Source organism: Pezoporus wallicus, unplaced genomic scaffold (genome assembly GCF_028554395.1).
Source record: "Pezoporus wallicus isolate ANWC-B61680 ecotype Strahan unplaced genomic scaffold, APGP_CSIRO_Pwel_v1 contig_14259, whole genome shotgun sequence".
Lineage (NCBI taxonomy): Eukaryota > Metazoa > Chordata > Aves > Psittaciformes > Psittacidae > Pezoporus > Pezoporus wallicus.
Window position 1 is genome coordinate 29,580 of NW_026642610.1, and position 27,903 is coordinate 57,482.

A 27,903-nucleotide genomic window follows, 5' to 3' on the forward strand; every position below is an offset into this window, starting at 1 on the left:
AGCAAGCCCTGCCCCGTGCTGCCGTCCTGGCGTCGACCACGAGGCTCGGCCCGTGCGAGGGGCCTCCCAGCACGGGCCGCGTTGCCCGCGGCGGGGCCTGCGGGTCAGAGCCCGCACCCCCGCTGCGCCTCGTCCCGCGCCCACGGCTCGGGTGAAAGAGCCCGAGGGACGCAGCGGTGGGGGCGCGGGGACGGAGCCCTCCGGGAACGAGCTCCAAGGGCCAAGCGCTGGTGCGGGGCTCGCGGTGATGCCCCAGAACGAGCTCCGGCCACAGCGGCTCCCTGAGCCTGCGGCGGGCGGTGACCCCCGGTGGGTCCGCAGCCCTGCGCGACGTCACGCGGCTGCGCTGCTACAGCGGCACGGGGCCGGGACCGCTCCCGAGGCAGGATCCCGCGGGTGGGCCCTGTGCCTGCAGGGGAGCCCCTGCTCGGGAGCGCGCACCGGGAGCGGACCCCGCGGGGCTCGGACCTCACCGGGCACAGACCCGCCCCCCCATCCCCGCTCGGGCGCTGCCCTCTCCCGCCCTCAGCGCGGCCGCCATTGGCGGGTCGGGGTCGCGGAGCGCGCTGACGTCAGGGGGCGGAGGCTCGGCCCCGCCCCGCCGGAGCAACTTCCATTTTAGGTGCGGGAGCGGCGCGGCCCGACCCGACCCCTCCGCCCGCACTGGTCCCGGCCCCGCGCGGCGCCGCCACCGCCCGCACCCGCCGCGAGCCCCGCCGAGCGCCGCGCTCCGCCACCGCCGCGGAGCCCCGCGGGCCGGGACCGCCCCCAACGCCGCCACCGGAGCCCGGCCACGGTGAGTCCCGCTGTCGTGGCCGCGCCGCTGCCCGGGGACAGGGGACGGGAGGGGAGCCGGGCCCGCAGCCGGCGCCGGTCGGGAGCCGCACCCCCCCGCGGCAGGAGAGGGGCCGGGCCTGCCCTCGCCCACCCCGCGCCTTCCCGTGGGGGCCGGGGCCCGGCTGCGCTTTCCCGCCGGGCCCGATCGGTGCCGGGACCCCGAGTCCCGTCGCCGCCCGGGAGCCTGGAGCGAGGCGAGGCCGCTCCCCAAGGGCCAGCCGGAGCGGAGCGGCGGTGCCCGGCCCTGGCGGGGGCGCTGGCGGGACCCAGCCCAAGGGGGGCGACACAAAGGCGGCTGGGCCGCGCTCCCCGCCCGGTGCCGGCCCGCCTCCGCCGCCCGCCCTGCCCGGAACAAAGGCAGCCCGTGTGCCAGCTTCCCGCGGCCAGCACCGGTGGCCGCCCCCCCCGCTCCCTTTGTGCGAGGGTCGGCGCTCGGCTCCGCCGCGGGTCTCTGCCCGGCACGGCACTGGGCTCCGGCTCTGCTTCCCGGGGTAGCCCCGTCTCGGCAGCCCGGGCTCGCCTCTGCCCGGCCCAGGACGGGCTCCTCTCCCGGTGTGTGCTCTCTCCGCGCCTTTGTTCTGGCAGGGAAGGGGCTGGAGTGCCCGAGGAGGGTCGAGTGTGCGCGGAGCAGGCGTCCCCGCTCCTCCGGGGTACGTCCCCTTAGAGAGCTGGACGCTCAGAACCGGCTCGGTGGAGCCGCGGGGAGCAGGTGATGCCGAGAGGCTTCCAGGCGAGGCACGACCCGGCTGGGCCGGGCCTGGGGTCCGGCTGCACTGTCAGCTCAGCGGCCTACCCCCGGCGCCCTTTGTGCGGAGTCGGTGCCCTTCTGCGGCTTCGCCTCCTGCAACGCGGGCGCTCCCCCGCCAGCGCCGCAGGGACTCGGCTGGGGGTGAATGGGTGAGAGCTTGGGGGGCTCTGAGGGATTCCGGAGTGTGCGAGGCACGGGCGGCTCCGCTGTGCCCGCGGCTCCGAGCCGGGGCAGCGGAGCTTCCCCTCCACAAAGGCCCGGGCTCTGCACGGCGCCGGCAGCACAGGAGCACCGGGTGTTACTTGGGCTGCCCTCCCCAGCCGGGAACCCGTGGTGGGGCTGAAGGTTGCTGTACCAGGGCTGCGGCACCCGGCCCTGTGCTGGCTTCTGCCCAGCTGCTGGTGAGTGGACGGGGAGGGGTCTAACTGCAGTCCTGCTGTCCCCTGTGCTGTGCGGGTGCTTCTGGATTCTGCTGCCCAGTTCTTGGAGTGGGATTGAGAACGGGCTTGTCCTGGGCGTTGCACGGAGCAGGGGAAGCTCCGCGCTGTGGGGACCAGGCCCTTGGTACTTGCAGCTCCTGCTTGATGCCTCCGTTCATGTTCCTGGACTCCCTGCTCTGGGAACCTCCTGCCGGTGGTAGGTGAGGTCAGGGCTGGCTGCACAGGCTGAGTGTGCGGCAGATCCGTGTAGGGCTGCGGGTACTGGGAAGAGCCAGAGCAGGGTGATCGCTGGTCCTGCCCAGGGTGACCTCCCTGCTCCGTGCTGCTCCAGCGCTTCCCGGGGGCAGGGTCCTGCCTGTCCTGGTTCCTCCTGTGCATTAGAGAAGAAAAGGCAGGTTTTAGGACTGCTGTGCTTCCACGGGACGGGCTGTGGCCGGACTCTGCTGCGGGAGGGACTGCAGTGTGCAGCCTTGGCTGGAGTCTGGCGTGGAGCCTTCATAGGAGGGGTGGGAGGATGAAAGCTGGTTCAGTGGAGTGTGCTGGGGCTGTCTGGGCTGAGTCTCCTCCCTTCTGACATGGAGGTCAGGCCCCAGTCCTTGTGGTTGAGGAGCCCTCGAGGCCATCTCTTCCCTAAGGATGGGCTGGGAGTCAGGCGATGCTCCAGCCCAGACCGCAGCTGGCGTCTCTGCGCCTGGGTTACCGCTCATCCCTTCCCTCCTCCACCCTCTGGCATGGAGATAAGACGTTGGTCCGTTGTATCTTCGCTGGGGGTGGTTTTAGGACACCTAGAAAATAATAGCCTGGCTTGGCCCATGCTTGGGAGGCTGTTGTCTTCTCAGAATAGCTTAGCAATGTGTGTGACCTCAGGGGAGAGGGCTAGCTCCATCTCTTGGTTTCTTTTCCCAACAACCCCTCAGAACTGTCTCTCATTTACTGCTGGCAACGACAGATCCTGTCCCAGGCTGAGTGGTGCTGTCTGCAGGGCAGTGCAGAGCTCTCCCCGGCTCTAAACCCCCCTTTGCAGAGTGGCTGTTGCCCCATCCCAGCCCCTCTGGCAGGGGAGCAGGACCCAGAGCTGGTTTGGTCCATAAAAGGCAGCAGGTGTTGCCTGGATGCGGTGACAAAGCCCAAACTTGTTGGTGATTCAGGCAGCTCCGCCTGTGACGTGGGCTCAGTGCAGGAGGCCGGAGTGCAGGAATGCTGCTGGAAAGGGGCTGGATTTACCGGCTCTTGACCAAAGTCCTCGACTTCCCCAAGGTGGCCACAACCTTCTCTCTGCTGTGTGTCATCGAGGAGGCTGCTGGGGGGGGAAGTGGTTCTTGGAGCCAGCTCTTGTCTGGAAACTCCCAGCAGTAGCAGGGCCATGAGTCCGTCTGGCTCCTGCCTGTCTTGTGCTTGTTGCTAATCCGCCTCCTTCCATCCGGGAGGGCCAGTGCTGTGCTGCTGGAGCTGCTTCTGCACAGGGGTGCCTGTCCCCCCAGCTCGCCCTGTCCCCTGCTCACTGCACACAGCGTCTGCACTGAGGAGTAGCTCCCGTTCTGTTCCCGTGTGAGCTCAGCCTGCTGTGGGCTCCTGGGTGGGAGCGGGACCTTGTCCTCCTGCAGTGCTGTTCCTGTCCCCAGTTCCCGTGGAGGAAGCGGGGGCTGCTGCTTCCTTGTGTGACCCACAGGAAAACCGCCCCTGTGGTGCGGAGGGGCAGAGGAGGTGGCTGCGGGGTGTGGGGCCATCCAGTGACTCAGGAGCATGAGCTGCCAGGCGTGGTGCTGGGATGGGTGAACCCTGAACCAGGCTGGCCGCCCTGCTGTTTCCAGCCCAGAGCAGCAGGTTGGAGGCGGCAGTGGGATGCCTGGTGTGTATGGGCCTTGGCCGAGGTGGGGGGGAGTCTTGGCTCCCCCCATCCCTCTGCCCAGGGACATGAACTGCCCTGCAGGAGGGCAGTGACAGAAGCAGTGTGTGCCCCAGAGCTTGTCCCCATCCTGCGGGTCCACAGTGACTTTGTGCTGCAGAGCTTGCACCCACTGCAGAGATGCTTGTGCCAGCGCAGGTGGGGGACCTGGCCCAGGCTGATGTCTCATTTTGGCAGCTCATTGCCCACATGTTGGTGTTGATGGAAGGACTGGTTTTGTGTCACCAGAGCTCTGGTGTCTCGGGGTAGCTCTGGGGCTGTGGAGGTGCTTTTGGGGTGCTCATAAGGGCATGGGTGCATGGGCTGGCTGCACCACACAGCAGAGCAGGCTCGGTGAGGTGATGGTCCAGGCCAGGGGCCACTGGCTTTCCAGCACAGATACGGAAGGGTCTGGGCAAGCTGGGGAAGGGACGTGAGCCCGGGGAGTAAATCCCCTTGTACTCCTAGGTTAAGAACATTGGGGCTGCTCAGCCTGGAGAAGAGAAGCTGTGTAGAGACCTCAGAGCATCTTCCAGTGTCTGAAGGGAGCTACAAGGATGTTGGAGAGGGAGGGACTCTTCATCAGGGGCTGGAGCGATAGGACAAAGGGGAATGGGTTCAAACTGAAACAGGAGATTCAGGTATAAGGCAGAAGCTCTTCACTATGGGGGTGCTGAGGTGCTGCCACAGGGTGCCCAGAGAAGCTGTGGCTGCCCCATCCCTGGCAGTGTTCAAGGCCAGGTTGGACACAGGGACTTGGAGCGAGCTGCTCCAGTGGAAGGGGTCCCTGCCCGTGGCAGGGGTTGGAGCTGGAGGAGCTTCAAGTTCCCTTCCAATCCAAGCCATTCCATGATTCTCTGGCCTGGCCAAGGTGTTGCTGTCCTGGGAGGGCCTGTCAGACATGTGCAGCTCCAGGGGTGCTGGGGGATGTCCCCTCTGCACCAGGCTGGGCTGGGTCGCTCTGGTGGCAGCAGGGGCAGGACCTGCCCCTGCTCCTTCATCCCAGCCCCAGCTCCATGGGGCGTTGGCCCCAATTCCAGCTAATGCAGCTCAAAGTTCACGGGCTTCCTTCTGCTGGCTGTGGGCACGGGGAACCTGGGGGCATCGGGAGCCCTGCATGGGCCACGTTCCACAAGGACCAAGAGGAGCTGCTCTCCCCTCGCCACGCTGGGTAGGACAGCGAGTACCTGGGGCTGGGGGTTCCTCCCGGCAGCGAGGTGGGAGCTGGAGCACCCCAGGAGGCTCTGGGGAGCTGGGTCCACATGGACCGGAGGGAGGAAGGGGCCTGCTGGCCCCAGCCCTGTGTGTTCCCATCGCCCCGCTCTCGCCTGGTGCCTGGGATGGGCTTTCCCAAGGAGAGCTCCCACATCCCGGTGTTGCCCCTCCTCGTGCTCTGTGCTGGAGTGGGGCCGCGGGCACACGGGTAGCAGCGGTGGGAGGGAGCTCGCGGAACTGCAAAGACGAGTTTTTCCGAGTGGGAAGGGCAGGGTGGGCCGTGCCGTGCTTGCGCCGCTGGCAGGGCCCTTGCCCGGTGCCGGAGCACATTCCTGGGGCGTGTTGGAGCTCGCCGAGCTGCCGGCGCTGCCTGGCTCCAGTGCGGGCACCGGGATGTGTCATCCCAGCGCTGCGCACCAGGCTCTGCTGGGGAGCAGGGGCAGCTGGACGGCTGCAGCAGGGATCCTGCGGGGTTGTGGGGAGCCTGCTCCAGCCCTGCCACTCTGCTGCTCCTTTTCCCTGGTTTCCGTGCAGGAGGGAGCTCCCGGGGCCCTGCAGCTCCCCTCTAGAGTACACTGGGGTGGCACACATGAAACCTGCTCCCCCTTCATCTCTGCCTGTCGCCAGCAGCTGCCTTGGGTGGAAAAGCACTTCCATTCTCCATTCCCCTTCGATAGTGAGGGCAGCTGCCCTGGGCAGGGAGGGGTGGATGGGCCTGAGGAGCAAAGCTGTGGCAGCAGCCTTGGTCCAGGAGGGGTTTGTGGCTGTGCTTCCCAGGAATGCCTCCATCCTGCCTCTGGGAGCCTTGGGAACACTGCAGTGGTTCAGGTGTGTGACTGTGTGCTTCTTGGCTGGGGGGAGTTGTGCAGGTGAGCAACTGAGGGGTGTGAGGGGATGCTGGTTGGGCAGCGCATGCTCACTTCCAGCCTTGGTGAGCAGATGTGCTGGGCATAGGCTGTTGGTGCCCCTACAGGTAGCTGGGGCATGGTGAGCACAGCTGTGTCCTCCTGGGGCTGGAAAACAGCATCTTTCAGCCTCTGCTCCTAGGATACTCCCAGCCCTGGGCAAGAATGTGGTAGCAGCACAGACGAGGAGCCCTCCTGTGTGTTCCCCAGGGGCAGGGCGCTTCCAGCAAGCAGGCTGGGTGTCTGGTCTCCTGGGTGCAATGTGCTGACCTGGCTGGGGCCAGGCTAGTGGTGCCTGTGCCCGGTGATCCCAGCCTGGTTCCAGGGTGTCTGCGTGTGGGCTGGGGGTGGGGGGGAGAGGCCCTTGGCAGGACGTCGTGTTTAGAGGCTTACAGGAAAGGGAAGTCACGATGTCACCTCCCGTCTGACCAGGAAACGCAGGTTTCCTTCCCTTCAGCTCGGGCAGGAGCCTGGGAAGCCACTTCTCAGGGAGCAGCAGCCAGATGTGGCACCAGCTAGCAGTTTGGGCAGGGCTCTGGGGTAGGGTGAAGTCCTGCTGGCCCCTGAGCAACTGCTTGGCCTGCTTGTCCCTTGCTGCTGTTCAGGAGCCCTGGCTCGTGCCAGCCTGTGTGTGTGCACCATGCGTGGCCATGGGCACTGCAGGGTCTTGGAGCACCGTGCTGGGACCTGGCTGTTACGCTGCGGGGCAGCAGCCCCTGCACCACCCCAGCTGTGATTCAGTCCCTGGCTCTTGCCTTATGCTTCTCCAGTGGCTTTTCCTTCCGTGCTAGGGCTCTGGCCTGTCCGCTGTTAGGGAGCAGGCACCTGAGGAGGTCACCTCAGTGGGTGCTGTGCCAGGGGGGTCCAGCTGCTGCTGCCTCTGCCTGGCTGGCTGCACCCCAGCAATGTCCCGCGGGCTGCTCCTGCACCCAGTGCTTTGTGGCTCCTTGGTGGCTTGAGTGTCCTTGCAGGGCAGGCAGATGGATGGTGCCGGGTGCTCTCTGGATGAGCCCAGGGGTGCAGTTCCCACTGTGCTTCCAGTCCTGTGACGCTGTGCACTGGTCGGGACTGGGTGCTGGGGCCTAGCATGGCTGCAGGTGTTGGGAGAGGAAATGAGCTCAAGTGCCTTTCCTGGGAAGAAGGATATAGAGACTGCAGTGAGGGCTGTGCCAGGGAAAGGGACCCAAATCTAAGTGCTTATTTGGGCTGGCACCGGGTCCTGCAGCTCTGCATCCCAGGTTCTGCTGGCAGGGGCTGTGCAGGGTGGATGCCTGCTGTGAATGCTTGTGCGCGTGGCCCAGGGGAGGATGGCTTCCCTTAATCCTGCTGGGAATGTGGGCCACCGGGCTGTGGCCTCACTGCCTGGGGACAGACATGAACTCTTGAGGAGCTAAATCTGCCCTGGGACAGCATCGGAGGGTATCAGAGCGGCTTCACCGCATCTGCCCTGCCCTTGTCCCCACACTGCTGCAGTCTCCTCTTTCATGGAAGGGACTTTGCTCCCTGGGCCTTGCCGGCACAGCCCTTATCTGTGCAGAGCCCAGCTCATGTTTGCTTTTGCCGCGGGAGTGAAGCAGCTGAGTGGGAAAGTTAGCCTGGGGTGGGTTTGGGGAGAGCTGGGTGCGGGGCAGGGTGCTGGTGTGGCTGAGCCCGAGGGCTGCATCACCACCCGCACACCCCGGGTGCCAGCAGAGCCCTGTGGCCGTGGGGACACCTCACGTCCCCATCGCGGTGGCTGCTGCCCTGGATCACCCCCGCTCACCTGGGGCCCCGCGGGGCCGCCGGGGCGAAGCCGGACCCGCTGCCTGCCGGAGCGTGGCCTGCCCCGGGAATGCTCTGGCCCCGTTCCCGGAATCCGACGCTGGGTGTTTGTTTGCTGCTGCGCCCCCGAGGTCTGGTGCTACTGTGACAGGAAACGGGAACGCCGGGGGGAGGGAGGCAGGCGGCCGGCTGGGGATGTGCCTCTGAAATCCCTTTGTCCCTGCCGAGCGCTCAGCTGCGAATTCCCACCGAGCACAGAGAGCCGCCTTTGTGCTGCCGAGCGCTCGGCATGGGAATGCGTTGGGCCCGGGGGTGCGAGCTGCGGGGCTGGGTGCCGGGGACCCGGCCTCGCTGCTGGCCCGGGGTGGGGGCACCCACGCAGCGGTTCCCAGCGGGAGTGGGGGTTTTGGGGCGACCTGGGGCAGCGGGATGCTGCTGGCAGAAAAGTTCTGGCCCTGTGGCCAACCTGTTTGGAGTTGCGGGTGCATAGCCTCTGCCTGGAGCCCTGCGGCTCGGCTGCCTTCCTACCGGGGGGGGGGCCCAGCCTCTTTGCCCCACAAGCGCTGCTGCGAGCTCTGTGTCCCGCTTGCCGTGGGGCCGGCGCAGGGGATGGCAGCAGTTCTGCCCAGCCCGGGGGGAAGGATCTGATCCGGTGCCGTGTCCCGGCTGCTCTCAGGGGTGCCCCGAGTCCACCGGGCCGCTGGCGTGCAGGTGGAGCAGGCCTGGCGCTGGGGCTGACCCCACGCTGCTGCTGTCTCCCGCCGCCTCCTCCTTCATCCCGGTGACCTCGGGCCGGGCCGGGCCGGGATCAGCGCACTGTTTCACAACCCTCGGCTGTGTCCGGACCCATCCCGCGGACCCGAACGGTCTTGTTCATTCCTCGGCCCCCCGTGCTAGGGGGACGATGCGCACGCTGCTTCCCCCAGCCCAGCCGCCGCGCCCTGCCCTTATCTCTGCCTCCTTATCGCCGCGCTGGCCGCGGGCCCGCTCCCTCACAAGGCGCGGTGCCGTGTCGCTGCTTGCACCTCCGCGGCTCCCTGCTCTCTGCAGGGCGGTGTTCCCAGCGCGCCCGGGCGCTGGGGGCGGCAGGCGAGGCCGCCATCCGCTGCCGGTCCAACCAGTCGGGCGCGCTGGGCGGGGGCGAGCGGCTGCCGGCTCCGTGCCCGCTGCCGCTCCCGGCGCTGGGATGGGGCAGGCCGGAGCCCGGGGCGGTGTCTGACCCGCCCGCGGGAGCTGCCGTTGTCCGAAGTCCGGTGCTCCCCAACCCGCCTGCGGGGAGAGGCGCAGCTGAGGGCCTCGGCAGGACACGGGGGAGCACCGGGGCCTGGCAGGGCTTGGGCAGAGCTGGCCGTGAGCTGGAGCAAGCTGCCCTGCACAGTGGAAGGAGGGTCCCTGCCTGGGGTGCTGCTCTGTGGTGGGCATGGTCCTGCCTCTGGGTGCTGGCTGAGAAACAGCCATGGCCAAAGCTCTCCATGGCCCACGTAGGGATGTGGGAGCTCCTGCCCACCATCAGGGGTCCCCTTCCCGTGACTGAGGCCTGTAGCGCTCCCCTGAGCTGAGCACTGGGGCAGGCAAGGTGGGAGGAGCTGGGGCTCGTGGGCTCTCTGCCCAGCACCCGCTGTGCTTGGCTAGTGCTGGTGCTTGCCACCTCGGGCAGGCTGAGGGCTGATAGGTGAGCCTGGACCCTGTGCTTAGGGGGGTGGAACGGTGCCAGAGATGCTGCCTCATTTATTTTTTAGCTAATTGAGACTGACCAGAAGTCTGTGGTGAATTAGCAGGGCTGTGAACCTGTGCAGAGCAAGCAAGTGTAATGCACTGCAAGCGCTCGGGCAATTGCAGGCTTGAATTATTGATGGGGTTTCTGGTTTTTTTAAGTGCATCATGATGGCAACTGGAACCAGGAGCAGAATTTGTTGCTTCCTGTCTCTCTGGAGGCCGGGGTCTGGTGCTGAGAGCTGTCGATGGCTTTCGAGGGGCAGGCAGCTCCTGGCTCCCCTCTAAGCCCCACAGTGTGGCAGGATGAGGCCAGCTGCTTGAGCAGCGCTGTCATTTTTCTTGTGTAGCGGATGTGCTGGAGCAGGAATAGGTTTTCAGGGCAGAGCAGGGCTGGAGCCGGTCCTCGGGCAGCCCCAGGCAGGGGGCTGTGTGCTGGGGGTGCCCCATGCTGCAGTGGGTGCTGTCTGCCGGACCTCCTGCCTGTGTCTTACCTGCCAGACCCTGGCCTTCTCCTTGGCCTGTGGTGTCCCATTTCCCACCCACCGGCTCGTCCTGGGCCCTGGGTTGAGCTCTGTGGCTGACAGGGAAGCGCTTCTGGTGAGGAGCCCTCACAAGGCTCGAACCCATCCGCTGGCAGCCGTGGGTGCAGGTGGGCTCCAGCTGGGCAGGGCTGTGCCTGTGCCCTCGGGGTTGTTTCTCGAGACCCAGGGTTTGCTCTGGGATCCCACTGGGAAGCAGACTGGGAGTTCTGGAAGGACAGTGCCATGTTAGGGCTGCTCTCAGGGGAGAGCTCTGGAGGGCTTGGTTAGGTTTAGGGTGTTGTTCTGGTGGCTACCAAGCCTTTACTGCAAGCAGGAAGCTGTGAGATGAGGCAAGGCAGAGGGATTTGGGTGTGAAGCTTTCTGGGTAGCTGTGCAGGTCCCTGGGTCCCCTCGTCCCGATGGCCACCCGGGGCAGGAGCTGCTGGGGTGTGTTTTGTCTCCAGGCTTTGGCTTTGCCCTGGCCGGAGCCAGCTCAGCTATTCTTGGCTGCTGGGTTTTTAAGTGCCGGGTGTGTCAGCGAGTGCCTCTCTTGATGAGAAGGCAGCGACTGTCAGGGTCTGGCTTTGGAGAATGCTCTGTAGTTGTCTCTTCAGAGGCTGGGCAGGAGGGGGGGGAATGGGCGCAAAGCGATCCCTGGAATGTCACCCTTGTGGGATCCGGAGTGCTTGGCTGCAGGCTCTCACTAGGGGGCTGCCTGGCCGGGGCTCTCCTGTTGCCCCCCTCCCTGCCTTGCTTTGCAGATGAGCTCCGGGAGGCAGCGAAGCCCCTGCCCGAGGGGTTCTGTGTGCCAGTCCGCTGGGGTGCTGCTGGCGGGCGGCTGCGGGCAGCGCCGGCTCCAGCTCTGGACCTGGCACTGCCTCTCAGTAATTATGTCTTTAATCCCGGATCGATGGAGACTCGATGGCTGGGACGAGTGCGGAGGGAGGAGGCGGTGCTGGTGGTGGCGGCCCCAGGAGCGGAGCTGGGGGAGCCCCCCTGGCCGCGGGTACCCCCGTTCTGCTGGTCCGTGTTGGAGCTGTGCCCCTGCTCAGGTATGCAGGGACAGCTCCAGCCCTGATCCCGGGGTGACCCTGCGGTGGCTGCTCCTGAGCTGCTCCGTGTCCATGGCTTTGCAGAGCGATGCCCCCCCCAGCCCCTCCTGTGCCTGCCCTGATGCGAAGGGCTCTCAAAAGCCCCTTGGCTGCCTCCTCTCCTTGAGGCTTCCTGCTCTGGTCTGGGGGCCCAAAGGGGAAGGGGGGCCCTCTGTGTGTCCCCACACATCCTCTTGCCTGGGCTGGAGGAGCCTTGGTGAGTGCAGGGGACAGGGAGAGCTGGTGGGCGAGGGACCTGTCCTGTTCCTTCCCCCTGCTGTTGTGTTTACTCCCAGTGGAAGGAACGGGAAGGAAACAGCCTTGGCTGCTCTGGCCCCTTATCTGGGGCCCATGAGGGCCCTGCAAGCTTCATTGTTAGTTCCACATTCTCCGGGCTGTGTTCCCAGGGGGATGTGAGAGCTGGGGACGTGGTGCTGGGGCAGCGTTGCTGACTGTGGGGCAGCAGGGATCTGCTGGGGTTGCTGGCTCTCTTGTGCCTTCCCACAGATACCAACCCCGCTGCTCTGCACTTGCTGCTCACTGCTGAGGCTGCTTGCCAGCAAGTGAAGCCTGTTCCCGAGAGCAGGGGCTCAGCTATATCTGCCCTTGAGGCCAGCGCGTTGGCTCCATCCTCACACACCCCCAAATCTGCCTCTTCTGCATTGAGATGGTCAAGGGCTGGCTGGGAAGGTGTTAGGAGCACAGCTGCTCCGGCAAGGTCGTGTTGAGGAGGATCTCCTCTGCAGTGGCTGTTCCTGTCTTTAAAAGGGCTCAGTGAAACACCACACTGGAGGTGAATCACCACGAGCTGGGGGGGCTCTGGCAGGATTCTGGGTGTTTGCAGTGTGTGGGGGGGAAGGACCACCCCTGACCTGATGGATAAGTCTGGGACATTGCAAGATGTTCCCTTGTCCTGTGGTTGAGGGCCGGTGCCGGTGGGTCCAGGCTGCCTCTCCCCCGTGCCTCCCTGCAGAGCTGGGCCCTGCAGCCCTGCCCCATGTCCATATGGGTGACAGTGACCTCCAGTGGGTCCCGGAGGCCCCAGGTCTGTGCCCCTGCTTGGGGTGCTTTGGGTGGATGCCCACCAAAACTGAGCGTGTGACTCAAGGGTGAGAGTCGGATGCGTCAGCGCAGCTGTGGGAGGCACCAGGCCTCTCCTGAGCAGGATCCCTTGCAAAGCCACGGGGCAGGTGGGACCTCCAGCAGCAGGGTCAGAGCTGCCCCTGCATCTCCATACAAGGCTTGGGGAGTCGGTGCGCTGGAAAAAGCCTCGGGGCGGACCTGTCGCAAGGTGGGAGGGGTGGAAAACCCGCGCAAGAGCCAGGAGTCGCGTCTGGGAACCTTCAGGAGCCTGCTTGGGCACCTGGACCCGGAGTCGTGCCTGCTCCTCCGGGGTGCGGGCTGGGCAGCGAGGATCCCAGCCCGGCTGGGGTCCACGTGCCGCGGCTCCATGGGCACACATGGGCATGGGTGGAAGCGCTGGGCTTTTGGTGAGGGCAGATAGCAGGGTGCTGGTGAGCGGACGTTTGGGTGCGCTGAGGCTCTTGCAAACCAACCCGGCTTCATGGATGGTGCTGTGCGGCGCGGTGGTCAGGGCCAGGGCTGCCTGCGTGCGAGGGGGGGTCACTTCCAGAGGGGTTCCGTGTGGACACCTCCAGGGAGTTAATTCTGACCCCCAGAAGCGCCGCTGCCGCGCACCGTGGGAAAGCAGCCGCGGGCGAGTCCCCGCACGCCTGCGCGGGCCCGGGCAGGGCTGCGGGCCCCGAGGGCCGGGCTGAGCCCGCCCGCCTGTGCCGCTGCCCCGGCGGAGGGAGCGGCCGGGGGCTGCTGTGGGAACCCCCCGGCCCCGGCTCCAGCTCCGTCCCTGTCCCCCAGCGCAGAGGGGTGGGAGGGAAGAGCCCGGTCCCGGCCGTTTCCTCCCCACCTTCGCGTTGCGTTCGCGTGTGTGACTTTGACCTCCTCCTGCTGTCCCTGCAGCTCTCTTCCCTCCTGCTTCCTCACTGTGGTGGCTGGGCTATTCCTCCCATGACTCTCTGCGTCTAGACCTGGCTGTCCCGTGCCTTTGCAATCAAACCTGAACTTCCTCCTCTGACAGGTCTGTATGGAACGATATTGCCTTTGTCAATGTGTTGATTGGGGTGTGCTGCTTCACTGCCCTTCCTGGGGAGGGGATGTTAGAGGAGTGCTGGCCAGTGACCATCCCTAGATCTGTGGGCTGAGCACCTCCTGGGGAAGCTGCAGCCTTAAGAACCCTTGTGAGAAGCTGGAGGGTGGGGAGTATTGGCAGCAGAGGGACTCATGGGGCCCTCTTTAGGGGGCTTCTCTCCCACTTTGTCCCCTTTCCTGGGCAGGTAAAAGCTGTGTTGTGGGGGCTGTGCCCCCACCTTGTATCACACTGGGGAAGAGGGAGCATATAAGTGACAGCGTCTCCCTACCTCCCTGGTGAGATAATAGGACGCGGGTCACTTCTCATTCTCCAGGAGTATCCCCTGTTCTGCCCCAGGACCTGCCCTCCCCTCCCTGAGAGCAGCGGTTCTGTGAGGCCTGAGGAGGCCCCTTGTGGGAAGAGGGAACCTCCCCAGCACAGAGCAGCTCTTCTGACCCTGGCTGCTTGCTGTGATGGGGGAGCACTTTCTGACCCAAAGTGCCACTTCTTCAAGCTTAAATCCTGGGGCAAGGAACATCCAAGTTATGCCTGGGCTGTGCTGCCCCAGAACCCTCTTGCCAGCTTGCTGGTGGGTGGGAATGGGTGGGAATGCCACGAGATCATTTTTTCCCTGTTCCGAGGATCTGTCTCCTTGAAATCAGTCTCTTCTGACCGTTCTTCTCCCTCCTTCCTTCCCAAATCACATGCAGTGCAGAGAGGGGCTCCTGCCCTTCTGGCTCACTTTTCTTCCCCTCGCCTGACGCCAAGCCGCCTCTGCTTGTGCCTCCCTGTGCCCTCCATCCCACCCTGGGCGCCCGGCACCCATGGACGACTCGGAGGTGGAGTCGACCGCCAGCATCCTTGCCTCTGTCAAGGAGCAGGAGGCGCAGTTCGAGAAGCTGACGCGGGCGCTCGAGGAGGAGCGGCGCCACGTCTCAGCCCAGCTGGAGCGGGTCCGGGTCTCCCCGCAGGACGCCGGCCCGGGCTTGGCCAACGGCACGCTGCCCCGGCGGCACCAGGTAAAGCCCTGGCAGTGGGGGCTGCGGAGGCTCCCAGAGCCCCCGTCCACGTCAGCCCTCCTCGGTGCGGGCAGCCCTGGGCGCTTCCGTTGGCCCTGCTTGGATGTGAGGTGGAGGAGGGCTTAGGTTGCTCTTGAACACTGATGGTGCTGAAGGTGACCGGGGGTGTGCAAAGCCAGAGCCTTGTGGGAAGGAAGAGGGTCTGGAGACCTGGAGTGTCTTGCTGCCAGGCCAGCTCTGGTTTGGTTTCAAGGAGGTCAGAGGCTGGCTGTATTCAGTACTGGGGCATCTTTGCTCCCCATCCCACTCAGCTTCTTGGAAGGTGGTCGAACTGCAGGGACTGGTGTATAGCTGTGGGGAAGCGCATGTCTGTCTCCCTCTCATGTGACAATGGGCGAGTCCCTGGAGTTTCTGTTTATCCCCCAAACAGCCAGACCAGGGCTGGGAGAGATCTCTCTTCTGCAGGGCTGGAAGTGTGGTTTCATCTGCCTTGGCTTGAGGTCTCCCTCCTCCTGTCCTTCCTTTCCTGGGCTTTGTTGTGGAGAGGGGTGCTCGGAGGGCTGGTGCGTGGCGGTGTGCAGGAGGCGGGTCCCTTGCTGGCTGTGGAAGGTGGTTGTAGGGGATGTGTGGGCTGGGCAGGGGAGGGGTCCAACAGAAGCACCCTGCAACAGCCACCAAGCAGCTGTGCTTTTCCCTTGCGGTCCTGCCTGGCCCGGAGGATGTGGAAGGTCTCCAGGGCTGTGCCGGGAGCAAGAAGGGGTCTGGGCCATTCCATCAGGAGTGCTGGGGCTGAATGATGTGTTCTCCAACTCATGTCAGGCTGGAATGGGGTGGTTTGCTGCATGTCACACAGGCCCCAAGGAACGTGAGCCTGTCCTGGGGGTGGCACATGGGGTGTGCGCTGGGTGGCTGTCACATCCAGGAGGTGGCCTGCTCAGGGCCTGGCAGGGAAGGGGGGAGCAGGTACATGGCATCCCAGCAGTGGGAGATCAGTGCAGTTAACAGGCCTGCTGTGGTGCTCTTTGTTTCAGAACGGCCGTTTCTTGGGCGATGCTGACCTGGAAAGGCAGAAATACCAAGATCTAAAGCTCAACGGGCCACAGGTAAGGGGAGCTGAGCCCTCTGGCTGCAGCAGCCTGCCGGCTGGCTTGGGGATGCAGGGCAGAACTCCAGTGTCTCCACCCTACCTGGGAGAGGGGGACTTGTGTTTCTGATGTGGCCACCCTGGCTTGAAGGGGCTTTGGTGTGGGATTGTTGGTACCTGTTCTCATGCAGGAGGATACCGGGGCTCCCCAAGAGGTGAGATCTTTTACCAGGCTGATCCCAGGGAGGCCCATGTTGACAGTGGGGGCCTGACTGCCTGCCCCTTGCTCCCCTTAGGACCACAGCCACCTCTTGTACAGCACAATCCCCAGGATGCAGGACCCCGGCCAGATTGTGGAGGAGACATACACCATGGAGGAGGACCCAGAAGGGGCCATGTCGGTCGTGTCTGTGGAGACATCAGATGATGGGACAACCCGGCGTACAGAGACTACGGTACAGGCCTGGGCGCAGCATGGAGGGGCAGGGCTTTGGCCAGGGACCCGATGGCTGGGATGCTACACCGTGATATCAGCCAGCTTGCTACATGAGCTGAAACAGGGATGTGAAATCTGCCTGAAAGGGGAGTCCAGGGATGCGGGGCTGTGGTGGGTTTCCTGACAGGAATGTGTCCTGCGTCCATCCCTCTAGGTGAAGAAAGTGGTGAAGACGGTGACCACCCGGACGGTGCAGCAGGTGCCGGTGGGGCCGGACGGGTTGCCTTTGGAGACTTCCCCCGTCACCAGCAACTACGTCCAGACCATGGACAGGAACTTCCGCAAGAACGGGAGCGGGGGCCCGGGTGGGTTCCTGAGCCAGGCGGGCACAGCCACGCTCCCTCGGAACTACCACTACCCTGATGGCTATGGCCGCCCCTACGAGGATGGGTACCCGGGCAGCGACCACAGCTACGGCAGCCTGTCCCGCATCACCCGCATTGACGAGCGCTACCGCCCTTCCATGGACACCTACCGGGCCCCCAGCCGCCAGGACATCTATGGCCCCCAGCCTCAAGTGCGCGTCGGGGGCAGCAACATGGACCTCAACCACTTCCACCCCGAGCCGTATGGCCTGGAGGATGACCAGCGCAGCGTGGGCTTCGACGATGCGGACTACGGGCTCATGTCCGACTACGGCACAGCCCGACGGGCAGGGACCCCATCCGATCCCCGCCGGCGGCTCAGGTACAGGGAGGGGGGATGCTGTGGGGTCCCTCTCACTTCACCCTCTTTGGAGGAAGGAGGATTGCAGAGACAAAGGCACGAGCTGAGTCAGGCGCAGCACGTGTAGGAGAAAGTGCATCCAGGAGGAAGCTCAGCTCATGCAGGAGAAAGCTTTCTTCCTCTTCTAATTGCCTGCTTAATTGGTGGTTAAAAGTTGGTTGCCAATTGAGCTGCTCTTCCTGCAGCAAGGAGTTCCACTGGGCAGTTGGATGTAGCTCCAGGCCCTTCCCTTTCTGTGCCACCCGTTCTGGTGGGAGGGCAAGTTCACTGGCGCCCCAGCTGGCATTATCCTGCGGGAGCCATGCTTGATGCGTGGCGCAGCCCCACAGCAGCCCTGGGAGTGGTGCTGAGCCCCGCAGTGCCCTGGGGAGACAGCATTGCTGCAGCACGGCCAGGACCTCACCAGCCCTCACCTGCAGGCTGCGAGAAGTGGCTCAACCTGTTCAGCACCAGCAGCTTCTCCCCCTCCCTTGTCTGTGCGTGATCGGTGGCTCCCCCAGCCGGGCTCTGAGCAAGTGCCCCACGAGGCTGGGGCTGCCCTTGGGCTCGGGTGGTCCTTGCACTGTCCTGCCAGCATGTGGCCCCATCCTGGAATGTTGCATCCCTGAGGCAACAGCTCTATAGGCTGATGTATTGTGCCCACTCTGTCTCTTGCACAGGCACTGCTGCTGCCTGCTTAAGCCTCGGCTCAGGTGGGGTTTGGGGAGGTGCTGGAGGACGGTTGGGAGGGTGGTGAGGTACAAATGGAGAGAGAGGCTGAGCATGGGTCCCAGACAGGGATGGATGTACATCTAGCACCCTGGGCAGGGGGAGACAGGTAAGGCCGAGCACAAGCTGCTTAAGCTAGAACATAGGCAGGAGAGAGACCCAGGGGAAGGAGGCTCTTGCCACCCACTGCCGGAGATCCGCCCAGGTTGAAGCATGCACTGCAAATCCAGGGCAGCTCCCTAGGGGCTGAAGGAGGAGCTTTGTCCTTTGGGCAGTGCCAGCACAGGCGTGTGCTGCTGTGCTGAACCAGTCGGGGCGGTTGCTCTCACGAGGGGTTCCCCCCCTTGCATCTGAGGCCTGTGCCCACGGAGCTGCCTGTGCCCAACGGGCAGCCTGGAGAAGCCAACGGCGGCTGCTCTGAGCCCGTGGCCATGGGTCCTGCAGCGAGCAGCTGGGCAGGGGGGGTTAAGCAAGTGTCTGACCTGTGGCTGCTCTGCTCCAGCTGGGGCTGCAAGGGAAGGGGATGCCAGCATATACAAAAGGCACCCTGGGTTGCAAACCCTCCCTGGGTTCATGTCCCACCCGAAACACAGGAGCAGGAGCCCTCCCTGAGGCGCCTGATCTGTGTGGTCTTTTGAGACCATAAGCCCTCTATGCTGAGCTGGGTGGTGTCCATTCTCCTCCCACCTTTCCAGATCCTGGAGGACGGGAACAGGAGACAGGTACAGGAGCTACGGCCAGGCAGGACACTGGGGGGCTTGGGTCACAGCAGAGGGAGAATGTCCCACAGCCAAGAAGCAGCTCTGGTGGAGCTGTCACCTTGTCCTGCAAGGATGGGCAATGGGTAGGGTATGGAAGAAAGGTTGATGTGGCCCATGAGCAGGCTCTCCCTCCCCCTGTGATAACCATCACAGCAATCTGTGGAATCCAGGCGCTGTTGAGCTTGGCTTGTCCCCTGCTTCTCAGTTACCATTGCAGGAATGAAACAGCACGATCAGCATCCCCCTGCCCCAGAGCTGTTTGTCTTGAGCAGGGGACTGGCTGTTAATGGCCTCCTTCAAGGCAGCAGCTATCCAGGCACGGGGTCACGCCGTGGCCACACAGCACACGGGTCTCCCTTGTGGCTCCTTTTGTAGCTCCCTCTCTGCAGGGGCAGAGAGAAGGGGGTTCAGTGGCAGCACAGGGTGTGCTTCCCCCTCCCGGACAGCCCCATCCCTGGAGGGATCTGGCACTGAGGGGCCCTTGGGGCTGGGCAGGAGCTCCCTTTTGGGGTGTGGGAGCAAGGCCAGCTGGGCTGTGTTGGTGAGTATTGGGTGGCTTCTTTGCAGTGCTGGCACCTGCCTGCATCTTAGAATCATGGAATCCCAGCCTGGTTTGAGTGGGAAGGGACCTTAAAGCTCCTCCAGCTCCAACTCCTCCCACAGGCAGGGACCCCTTCCACTGGAGCAGCTTGCTCCAAGCCCCTGTGTCCAACCTGTCCTTGAACACTGCCAGGGATGGGGCAGCCACAGCTTCTCTGGGCACCCTGTGCCATGGTCTTGCTGCTGCCCTGTCCTGCTGTGGGATGGAGGGGGGTGGGGGAGGCACCGTGCACTCGCTCCATGCCCCACAGGCACGGGAGTGACTCCCTGGCATGGCCGGGCTGCTCAGCACCTCGGAGCAGCCGTTCCTTGCAGGGATTTGCTGACAGCCAACCTCAGAGCCTGCTGCCACCACCCGCGGCAGCACCGGGGTGGCTGCCACACGGGGCCAGTGCCTTTGGGAAGTGCAATGACAGAGGCCGCAGGAAGCAGAGGTGCAGGGAGCAGAACCTGTTGTCATCCTTGGTGGAGCTTTCCCTGCTGCCGGAGCCTCATCTGGGAGCTCAGGAGGTTGCCGAGCAGTGCCCAGGGCAGATGTGAGCTGGGAATGGTGCCTCACCCTGGACCTTGGTCGTGTGTTGTTGGTGCCCTGGCACAGCCCGGTGACAGCAGGGGTCAGGCCCCTCGTTTAAGTGTCAAATCCCCTCCCATCCCCTTCTGCTGAAAATCCCTGGATCCCTTGGCCGGGCTGGGGAAGGGTTAGGTTGTCAGTGACAACAGAATTAGGGTGAGAACCCAGGATTTTGGGGGTGCATGTTTGGGGTGTCCAGTGTCACCTTGGGGCAGCAGTTGTGCGTTCAGCTTCCATGTGCTTGTTGGGGTTCATTCCCGATGCTGCTGGGAACTTCCAGCAGGGCAAGGGGCTGTGGGAGCACCGCTGTTCCCTGTGCCCGAGTTGGGAGCAGCGAGGTTGATGCCTGCAGTACCTTGATGCGCGGCTGAGCCTGTCCCTGGGCAGCCAGTGCCACTTGTGTGCATCGCCGGGCGTCGCCATGGTTCGTGGAGCTGGGCGGCCCCGGGAGCCCGCTGTGCCCGTGCGGTGCCGGGCGCTGGCTGCGGAGCTCCTGGGCGAGGGATGTGTCTCAGCACCGCGCTGGGATGAACCTGCCCTCTAGTGGTCACAGCCCCGCATGGCTTCTGTGCCTCGGGGCTGGTTCCTGCCTCCCTGGAGGTCATGCGGAGAGCCGGGTCCAGCCTCTGCCCTAAGCCCGGTGCGTGGGGAGGGGCCGGAATAGCTCCTGGGGCTGCCTTCTCCTGTGGAACAATCGCCTGCTCCCTGAGCAGGCCTGGGCATGCCCGAGGGTGGCCTCCTGCAGCTGCATCCTGTGTGGGGAGGAGGAGGGTGCCCAGCACTGCTGTGCTGCCTGGCTGCCAGCCTTGATGGGGCTGGAGGTGCCTAGGTGCCGTGTGCTCTTCCGCCCATCCTGGAGGGGGCTCAGCACCCCCCCCCGGTCCGAGGCTCGCGCTGACGCCGCTGTGTTCTCTGGCAGGAGTTACGAGGACATGCTGGTGGATGAGGTGGCTCCTGACCGGTACTACTGGGCGCCCCTGGCCCAGCACGAGCGCGGCAGCTTGGCCAGCCTGGACAGCCTGCGGAAGGGAGGCCCCGGCGCGGGGAGCTGGCGCCAGCCGGAGCTGCCGGAGGTGATCGCCATGCTCAGCTTCCGCCTGGACACCGTCAAGTCCAACGCGGCCGCCTACCTGCAGCACCTCTGCTACCGCAACGACAAGGTGAAGACGGAGGTGCGCAAGCTGAAGGGCATTCCTGTGCTCGTGGGGTTGCTGGACCACCCCAAGAAAGAGGTGCACTACGGTGCCTGCGGAGCCCTCAAGAATATCTCCTTCGGCAAGGACCAAGACAACAAGATTGCCATCAAGAACTGCGATGGGGTGCCTGCTCTGGTTCGCCTGTTGCGGAAGGCCCATGACATGGACCTCACGGAGGTCATCACAGGTAATGGCTGAGGGAGGAGAGCAGGGGCTCATCTGTTGGGTGAGGGATCCACAGTGTGAGGTTTTTTTAAGCCCTTGTGGTCTGATCACCTCCTGCCTGTGGCATTGCAGGAACACTGTGGAACCTGTCCTCGCATGACTCCATCAAGATGGCCATCGTGGATCATGCACTACATGCTCTGACCGATGAGGTGGTGATTCCCCGCTCAGGCTGGGAGAGGGAACCCAACGAGGACTCTAAACCCCGCCACATCGAGTGGGAGTCGGTGCTCACCAACACCGCTGGCTGCCTTAGGTACGGGAGGGGGCTACCAACTGCTGCTGGAGCACTGGTGTGGGCTGGGGCTGTGGTAACACTCCTTCTTGGCTGGTCCTGGTGGCTTTCTTGGGCTGCCAAGGGGCAGCTGCTCTCCCAGGGCAGCTCCTGGTGATGCAGTCCTTGGATTTGGAGGAGTTCTCCCAGTGAAGGAGCGCTTCAGGAGCTTTCCTCTGTCTGAGTTCTGCTGGGTGCTGGCAGCTCTGCGCCTGCCCTCAGCTCTCTCTCCCATGCTGCTTCTCTCTTGCCTGCCAGGAATGTGAGCTCGGAGCGGAGCGAGGCCCGTCGGAAGCTGCGGGAGTGTGACGGGCTGGTGGATGCCCTCATCTACATCGTCCAGTCTGAGATTGGTCAGAAGGACTCAGACAGCAAGGTACCAGCATGGGGCACGTGTAGAGCTCTGCCCTTGGCAGCCAGCTCCAGTAGCGTTCTGTGTTCATGGTGGCTGGAGCTGGGTTCATCCCAGGACAGATGAAGAATGGGTGGGTGGAATCTTCACCAGGGAGGGACTTGGACTGACAGGACCAGCTTGGGAAAGCCCAGTCCAGGCTCCTCATGCCTTTCTCCAGTCTCCACTTGAGAAGAGAGGGCCTGTGTGGGGTGTGACCTGGGCACGTTGACCAGGAGGTGGCTGGCACTCCGCTCACAGGAGTCTGCTGGTGTCACTCACCCCATAGTGCTATCCCTTGGTTCAGGGCTCCCTGATCTGCCTTGACAAGGCCTTGGCTTGAGTTTTTCTTCAGCCTTTCCCTGGAGCTTCCATGCTCATGGCAGAAAGATTCTGGCCTGGCAGAGCATGAGCTCATGCACACAGACCTGGCCATGCCTAGTGTGGGATGGGAACGTGCTGCAGTGGAGGTGGAGCTGAATCTCCCTCTGGGGCGAGATCAGACTCCCTTGGCCTGGCTGTAGGTTGCAGGCTGTGATGGGGACCTCACTCAGGCATGGCGTGGGCATGACTTGAGCATGGGTGCTCCAAGCCAAATCTGGTTTTGTCTGTAGCTGGTGGAGAACTGTGTGTGCCTGCTGAGAAACTTGTCCTACCAAGTCCACCGGGAGATCCCCCATGCTGAGCGCTACCAGGAGACACCCCTGGCCCCTGCCAACAGCGCCGGGCCCCATGCTGCGAGCTGCTTTGGTGCCAAGAAGGGCAAAGGTTTGTGTGGTGGCAGCAGCGTGGAGGGAGGTGGAATAAAGACATCTCGACAGTGGAGCTTGGGGGTGGTCTGGGGTCTCTGTGCTCCTTCTCTGGCATCTCTTGTGTGAGGGTTAAAGTGCAGTTCTCTGGAGGTGCAGTGGCCCATGCCTCCCCTGGCTTTGGGACCTACTGTTTGCCTTACCCAAAGCATTTGACACAAGCTACTGGTGGGTTTCTGTGGTGGCGGGATGGTGACGCAGAGATGGCCACTAACTCCACACCTTCCCTTCTCTCCTGTTTGCCCCTTCCCCGTCCTTTGCTTTCTTGCCAAATGATCTGCCCCATGATGCTGTCGGCACTTCTCTCCTCCTGCCTTCCCTCTCTCCTGTCCTTCTCTCCGCTTCACCAATAGACGAGTGGTTCTCCAGAGGTGAGTGTGCTCCTGGTTCTACTTCTCCCATGGTTGGATCGATGGGTGCTCGCTCTGGCCTGCTTTGGTTCTGCCCCAGCTACATGCTGGTAGCTTGGCTTCAGCTCACCTCTGGACTTGTCCTTGGAGCAAGTGGCAAAGAGCTGTTGGGCTGAGGTGGGTGGGGAGAAGAGGTGTCTGACTCCTCTGTTTTCCCTTTGAAGGTAAAAAGCTCCCAGAAGACCCTGGTGCCGAAACAGTGGATTTTCCCAAAAGAGCAACTCCAGCCAAAGGTATGTTCCTGGGGGGTCTGTGGAAGGCTGGGCTCTGCAGGGCTGCTCTTGCACAAGCAGTCTGGGAGGGGAGTGAGTAGAACTCTCCATTAAAGTGAGCCTCTCAACTGGGCAGGGGTTTGGGTTGGAGGAGGTGTGTTTCTGGTTGCCCAAGTGCCTGTTAAAACATCAGCTCTGGCACAGACGTTGTGAGAATGCTGCTTGTGCTTGGAGGTTAGTGCTGCCTCGAGACAGGCTTTCTGGAAAGGGAGCTATTGCCCTAGGGACAGAGGGTCAGCTTGGTGACAGAGCCCCGGGAGGGGGAGCCCTCTGTGGTGGTGGTCTCAGACTTCGCAGCACATTTGCCCTCTTTCCTGCTCTTCTCCTTTGGGCATGAAGAGCAGGCAGGATTTATAGCCTAAACCCTGCCCAAAAGTGTTCTCCAGCATGAGTGTGAGGAAGGGTCATGCCAAGAAGCCCTTAGGGACAAGCTTCTCAATGTCTTGAGGGCTGTGAATCACAGCCCTTGCTGGCTGCCCAAGCAGTGGGCATTAGTCCAGGGCTTGAATTCAGCTCCTTCTGCCCCAGAGCACCCTGTAGTTCCTGGGAGGACCCTGCTGCTCCCAGGGGTATGAAGAGTTAAGCTGGAAGACTCGCAAGAAAGCGATGATGTGAGCAGCTCCAGTGGGCAGTGGTGGCTCCTCAGGCTGACCCAGGCTGTGGGAAGAGTCAGCACCATCTCTGGTGGAAGCCTGAGGAGCCCCCTGCTCTGTCTTTGGGGGCTGGAGACGTCCCTCACCTCAGCTGAGAATAGAGAACAAGGTGGAAAACTCCAGCTTGCAGCTGTAAAGTGCAGTCTCGCTGCTGCCTTACAAGTCACCTGTGGGTGTGTGTTTCCATGGAAAAGAGTTCGTACTTGAAGGCCTGATCCCTGCCCGCGTGCTGGGGCAGCGGGAGCTGGAGAGCAGTGCCTTCAGTCTTAGGGTGAGCTCAACCCAAGCTGCTTCAGCGTGGGGTTGGTGGCCGCTTGTTCGAGGTGTCCCCCCTTTCCTCCTGCTGCACAGCGCCTGGCTGCCAGGCTTGCCCCAGCCCATGCCCTTGTCTGGGCACTTCAGCCAGGCCTTTTGTGAGCCTGAGGTCTCTGAACTGAACTGCAGCAGTGCACTGGGGACTCCGGGCAGCAGCAGTCAGGGGTGAGGCTGGGGGGGCAGACTGGTTCCCACCATACCCAGGATCCAGCCTGCAGGGAGCTTGGGTCAATGCTCCCAGCCTCAGCTGCCCAGCAGTGCCCCTTTGGAATTAGTCAGATGTGAGCAGAGCCCTTGGTAAGTCCTTCCTGTTCTCTGGCAGGCTACGAGCTCCTCTTCCAGCCAGAAGTGGTTCGGATATACATCTCCCTGCTGAAGGAAAGCAAGACCCCAGCCATCCTGGAGGCTTCGGCAGGAGCCATTCAGAACCTGTGTGCTGGCAGCTGGACGGTGAGTGCCTTCAGAGCTGGCCCTGTCCATGTTCACCTGTGCTGTAGGGAAGGAGCTTTGGGGAGCGGGAGCATCGCCTATGGGGTACCAGCAGAGCTGTGGATGGCCTCGGCTCTGCTGTTTCAGGCTTTTCACTTTGTAGAGGGCTCCCTGCTCAGGAAGGCTGTTTAACAGCACAGTTCATGTGTGGATCAGGCCTCTCCTGTGCTGTTAAGGGCTCTGTGCTCCCTGCCATTTGTGGGTTCCCAAAGGCTGCCTGTCTGTGTCCCTACCTGCAGCGGGCTAACTGCCATTCCTTCTCTTCCATATGCTGGGGACAGGGAATGACGGTCTGGGCTGCTGCACAGATCCCGGACATGCATTCTGGTGGTGTGGATGGAAAGACCATCTGGGAAACTGCTTGCCTGGCCTGTTGAGGGGGGTTTTTGGACAGGAGTGGGACCTTTGCAGTCTCACTGTGGGTGAAGCCAGGACCCTCAGTTCCCAAGATGAGGGTGGTGGGAAGGCTCCCTGGGTGTCCCCAGGAGCAGGGGGGCTGTGCCTGCCCGGGTGACCCCATGTGCTGTGCCTCTGCCCTGCAGTACGGGCGCTGCATCCGTGCAGCACTGCGCCAGGAGAAGGGGCTCTCTGCCATCGCCGACCTCCTGAGCCACGATAGCGAGCGCGTGGTGAAAGCTGCAGCCGGAGCCCTGCGCAACCTGGCTGTGGACCTGCGCAACAAGGAGCTGATAGGTGAGGGCTGCACGGGGTGGGACATGGGCTCCATCCATCCGGGTCATGCAGGGGCGTCCTGAGCTGAGCAGGTGTGTGGGCATGGCATCAGTCCAGTGTCTGTCTGCTGCTGCTCTCCCAGAGCAGCATGTGCTGAGAGGGACATCAGAACTGGTCGCTGGTCCTTCTGCAGTGATTTTTCTCTTGCAGACCTCTTCCTCACTTGCTCATGCCCAGCTCTTTTCCCTCCCCAGGTAAACATGCCATCCCCAACCTAGTGAAGAACCTGCCTGGAGGCCAGCAGACCCCAGCCAAAAACCTCTCTGAGGATGCAGTGGTGTCAATCCTCAACACCATCAATGAAGTAATTGTAGACAACCTTGAGGCTGCCAAGAAGCTGCGGGAAACTCAGGGGATAGAAAAGTTGGTGCTGATCAACAAATCTGGGTAGGCTCTGCTCAAAGGACAGTGCAAGGGGCAGAGAAGGGCTTCTCCAGCAGCTTTCTCCCAGCCATGGGTATCTCCAAACATCTCTTCCTTCGCCCCTTTCTAGGAACCGCTCCGAGCGAGAGGTCCGAGCGGCCGCCCTCGTCTTGCAGACAGTGTGGGGATACAAAGAGCTGCGGAAGCCCCTCGAGAAGGAAGGCTGGAAGAAGTCAGATTTCCAGGTACGGAGATGCCCTGCTGTGGCTAGGGTAGGAGGTGGGGTCCTGCAGCAGGGAGGAGAGTGTTCCGGGAGCTCAGTAATAGTGGATTTCAGCTCTTACCTTGCTGATGGGACTGACACCCTTGGAGGTGACCAGCCAAGGAAGAACCACTCTGTAGAGCTTTAAGCCGTGTGTCGCACCTAAGCTGCAGATCTGCAGGCAGGGGAGCTTGCAGGACTGCAGGCCAGTGGCAGTGCTGAAGAGCAAGGTTCTTCAGGGCTCAGTTTCTTTCCCAAAGGCTGGGGCTGTCCTTGTTTGCTGAGGGCTGGGTCCTGCCCCAGCCCAGCCAGCCACCTCCACTCAGGCGTGGGTGCAGCCCTGGGCTCTGCAGCACCCTCTGGTTGCTTCACCCCTTGCTCAAGGGCTGTGGTAGGGTTCCTGGGCCCGTCCTGGTGCTGGGGGCTGGAGGGGTGGGATGTGTGGATCAGGAAGGAATGTCTGGGCCAAGGTGTGAGTGGTCACTGTCTGATGCTCCAGGTGAACCTGAGCAACGCCTCTCGGACCCAGGGAGGCAACTCCTTTGATGACAGCACCTTGCCTCTCATTGACAGGAACCAAAAATCAGGTATGTGCCTTCCCTGCAGTGCCTGTCCCCGCTGTCACCATTCCACTTGGGGTTCACAGAAGAGTGGGCCTTCATCCCCTCCCTGCTCTTCAGCCCTGACTTTCTTGGCAGCCACAGCTGCTCACACAAGGCCATCAATTTGGGCTTTAGATGGCTTCTCAGGGCTAGAAAGGACCTATGTTCATGTGGATCCTGTAGCGTCCTTAGGTCAACAGTGCTGCAGTTGCAGCTGGGTCTGGGGTCTTGTAGCTGGGGTAGGCAGCGGTTCCTCTGCTGCTTGTGGCTGTGTCTGATCTGCTCTCCCATGCTTGTAGACAAGAAATCTTCCCGGGAGGAGATCCAGATGAGCAACATGGGACCAGGTAGGACTGGGACTGGAATGGTGGGAGCATCTTGCTTCCTTGGTATGCTGGGAGGGGGCAGAGATCACGTCTCTTGTGGGGATGATGCTGCCTCCCGTGGAGGTGACATGACTGACTGTCCCCTTTCCTGCTCCAGACAGCTATTCCACACTCAATGAGCGGGACCACAGCAGGACACTGGAAAGATCTGGTGAACTTGGAGATATGGAGCCGGTGAAGGCAGCGCCCTTGATGGTGAGCAGCTCCTCCTGACTGGGGATGTGAGTGGGGCTGGGGGCAGGAGATGACCAATCACTGTCCTGGCTGGCAGGAGGAGGTTAGAAGTGGGCTCCCCCAACTAACACCCCCCCGCTCCATCGGCCCCACTAACCCGGTGTGTCTGCAGCAGGAGGAGGGGCAGGAACTGCAGCCTGAGGGAGAGGAGGTGCAGGAGGATGCTCCCGTGCTCTCCCCCGTGTCGGTATGTCCCATGGTGTCCTGCCCAATCTGAGCAGGAGTGACACATCCCTCTGCTGTGCTCTTGGGGTGCTTTGGCCAGCCCAGTCCTGCTCTGATCGCTGATCTCTGCAATCACCATCGGGCCATGATCACACCTTGGCTGCTCCCCTGCTCCTCAGGCATGCTGACATCTTTCCCTTTCTCTCCACAGCAGAAGATCTAGCTGTGACCTCCCCGCCTCCACTCAGTTTGGGTTGATAATATATTATATATATAAATATATATATATATATATATATAACTTTGTGGTGGAATGGACCGACTTTGACCTTGTCTTATTCCTGGAGTTTCTGCTGGACTGTTGGTGCCAATTCGCCAGCCAAACGCCTGGGCCCAGGGGCAGCCTGGACTCTGCCTCCCCTGGGCCACTGCACCTCCCGTTCCGGGACGCCTCGACCCATAACTCTTCCTCCCCATCCTCCACCACCTCCTTCCTCCAGCCCGACTCTGCCGGATCAACCGGCGTGGATGCTGCAAACGAACTCCGGATCTCTGCCTTGACCAGGAACTGCCTTCTCTCCCACACCTTCCCTCTGCTCAGATGTCTGCAGGGATGGAGACTGGGACCTCACATGCCACCACCTTTTTGTTTTGGTTTTGTTGCCTATAGGATATATTTTTGTGCAGGTTCACTCTTCAGCCGGGGCTGTGGGGACAACGGGAGCATCCCTCCCTGGTGGCGGTGGGACCAGGGTGAAGGGAGGCTGTGAGGGGAAGGAAAAACAGCAATAACTTCTCTTGCTTTGCTCTAAATAAGGCTTTGGGGGCATGGGAATGAGGACCTGGCTCTGGTTCCTGTGGAGGGGTCTGCATGGGGCTGCTGGCCCCCATTGTG

The 27,903-nt window shown here is 62.9% G+C and overlaps 2 protein-coding genes across 10 annotated transcripts; one reads left to right on the forward strand and one right to left on the reverse strand.

Moving 5' to 3' along the window:
* Positions 1 to 104: 104 nt before the first annotated feature.
* LOC130610829 (collagen alpha-1(I) chain-like) lies at positions 105 to 10,134 on the reverse strand. Its single transcript, XM_057430929.1, has 8 exons — positions 9,999 to 10,134; positions 8,788 to 9,060; positions 8,041 to 8,207; positions 7,793 to 7,930; positions 2,154 to 2,286; positions 1,631 to 2,067; positions 665 to 1,583; positions 105 to 409 (listed from the first exon to the last, which is right to left on the reverse strand). Exons 1-8 carry the CDS (start codon positions 10,132 to 10,134, stop codon positions 105 to 107), a joined length of 2,508 nt encoding a protein of 835 aa, XP_057286912.1.
* Positions 1,469 to 27,514, forward strand: CTNND1 (catenin delta 1). Of its 9 annotated transcripts, none has more exons than XM_057430931.1 (21): positions 1,469 to 1,487; positions 13,097 to 13,214; positions 13,976 to 14,284; positions 15,316 to 15,387; positions 15,665 to 15,823; positions 16,019 to 16,551; positions 20,150 to 20,613; positions 20,724 to 20,907; positions 21,184 to 21,301; positions 21,931 to 22,084; positions 22,479 to 22,496; positions 22,700 to 22,768; positions 24,098 to 24,225; positions 24,807 to 24,957; positions 25,191 to 25,383; positions 25,490 to 25,604; positions 26,121 to 26,208; positions 26,523 to 26,570; positions 26,707 to 26,804; positions 26,881 to 27,030; positions 27,220 to 27,514. In XM_057430931.1, exons 3-21 carry the CDS (start codon positions 14,090 to 14,092, stop codon positions 27,229 to 27,231), a joined length of 2,949 nt encoding a protein of 982 aa, XP_057286914.1. In that variant the 5' UTR covers positions 1,469 to 1,487; positions 13,097 to 13,214; positions 13,976 to 14,089; the 3' UTR covers positions 27,232 to 27,514. The 9 variants fall into 9 exon arrangements, with proteins under 9 accessions (XP_057286914.1, XP_057286915.1, XP_057286917.1 ...); XM_057430932.1 differs by lacking the exon at positions 1,469 to 1,487 and adding an exon at positions 5,064 to 5,081; XM_057430934.1 differs by lacking the exon at positions 1,469 to 1,487 and having other exon boundaries at positions 13,059 to 13,214; positions 27,223 to 27,514.
* The last annotated feature ends 389 nt before the right edge of the window (positions 27,515 to 27,903 follow it).

Excerpts from the sequence above, each read along its gene's own strand:
- LOC130610829 (XM_057430929.1), bottom strand. The coding sequence starts at position 10,134 with ATGGGTTCGAGCCTTGTGAGGGCTCCTCACCAGAAGCGCTTCCCTGTC. Across the intron at positions 2,287-7,792 it reads GCGGCCCCGCGGGGCCCCAG|TACCCGCAGCCCTACACGGA; the intron begins GTGAGCGGGGGT and ends GGCTCTTCCCAG. Across the intron at positions 410-664 it reads GCCGCGCGGGGCCGGGACCA|GCACAGGGCCCACCCGCGGG; the intron begins GTGCGGGCGGAG and ends GCTCCCCTGCAG.
- CTNND1 (XM_057430931.1), top strand. The coding sequence starts at position 14,090 with ATGGACGACTCGGAGGTGGAGTCGACCGCCAGCATCCTTGCCTCTGTC. Across the intron at positions 24,958-25,190 it reads GCGCAACAAGGAGCTGATAG|GTAAACATGCCATCCCCAAC; the intron begins GTGAGGGCTGCA and ends TTCCCTCCCCAG. Across the intron at positions 26,209-26,522 it reads TGACAGGAACCAAAAATCAG|ACAAGAAATCTTCCCGGGAG; the intron begins GTATGTGCCTTC and ends CCATGCTTGTAG.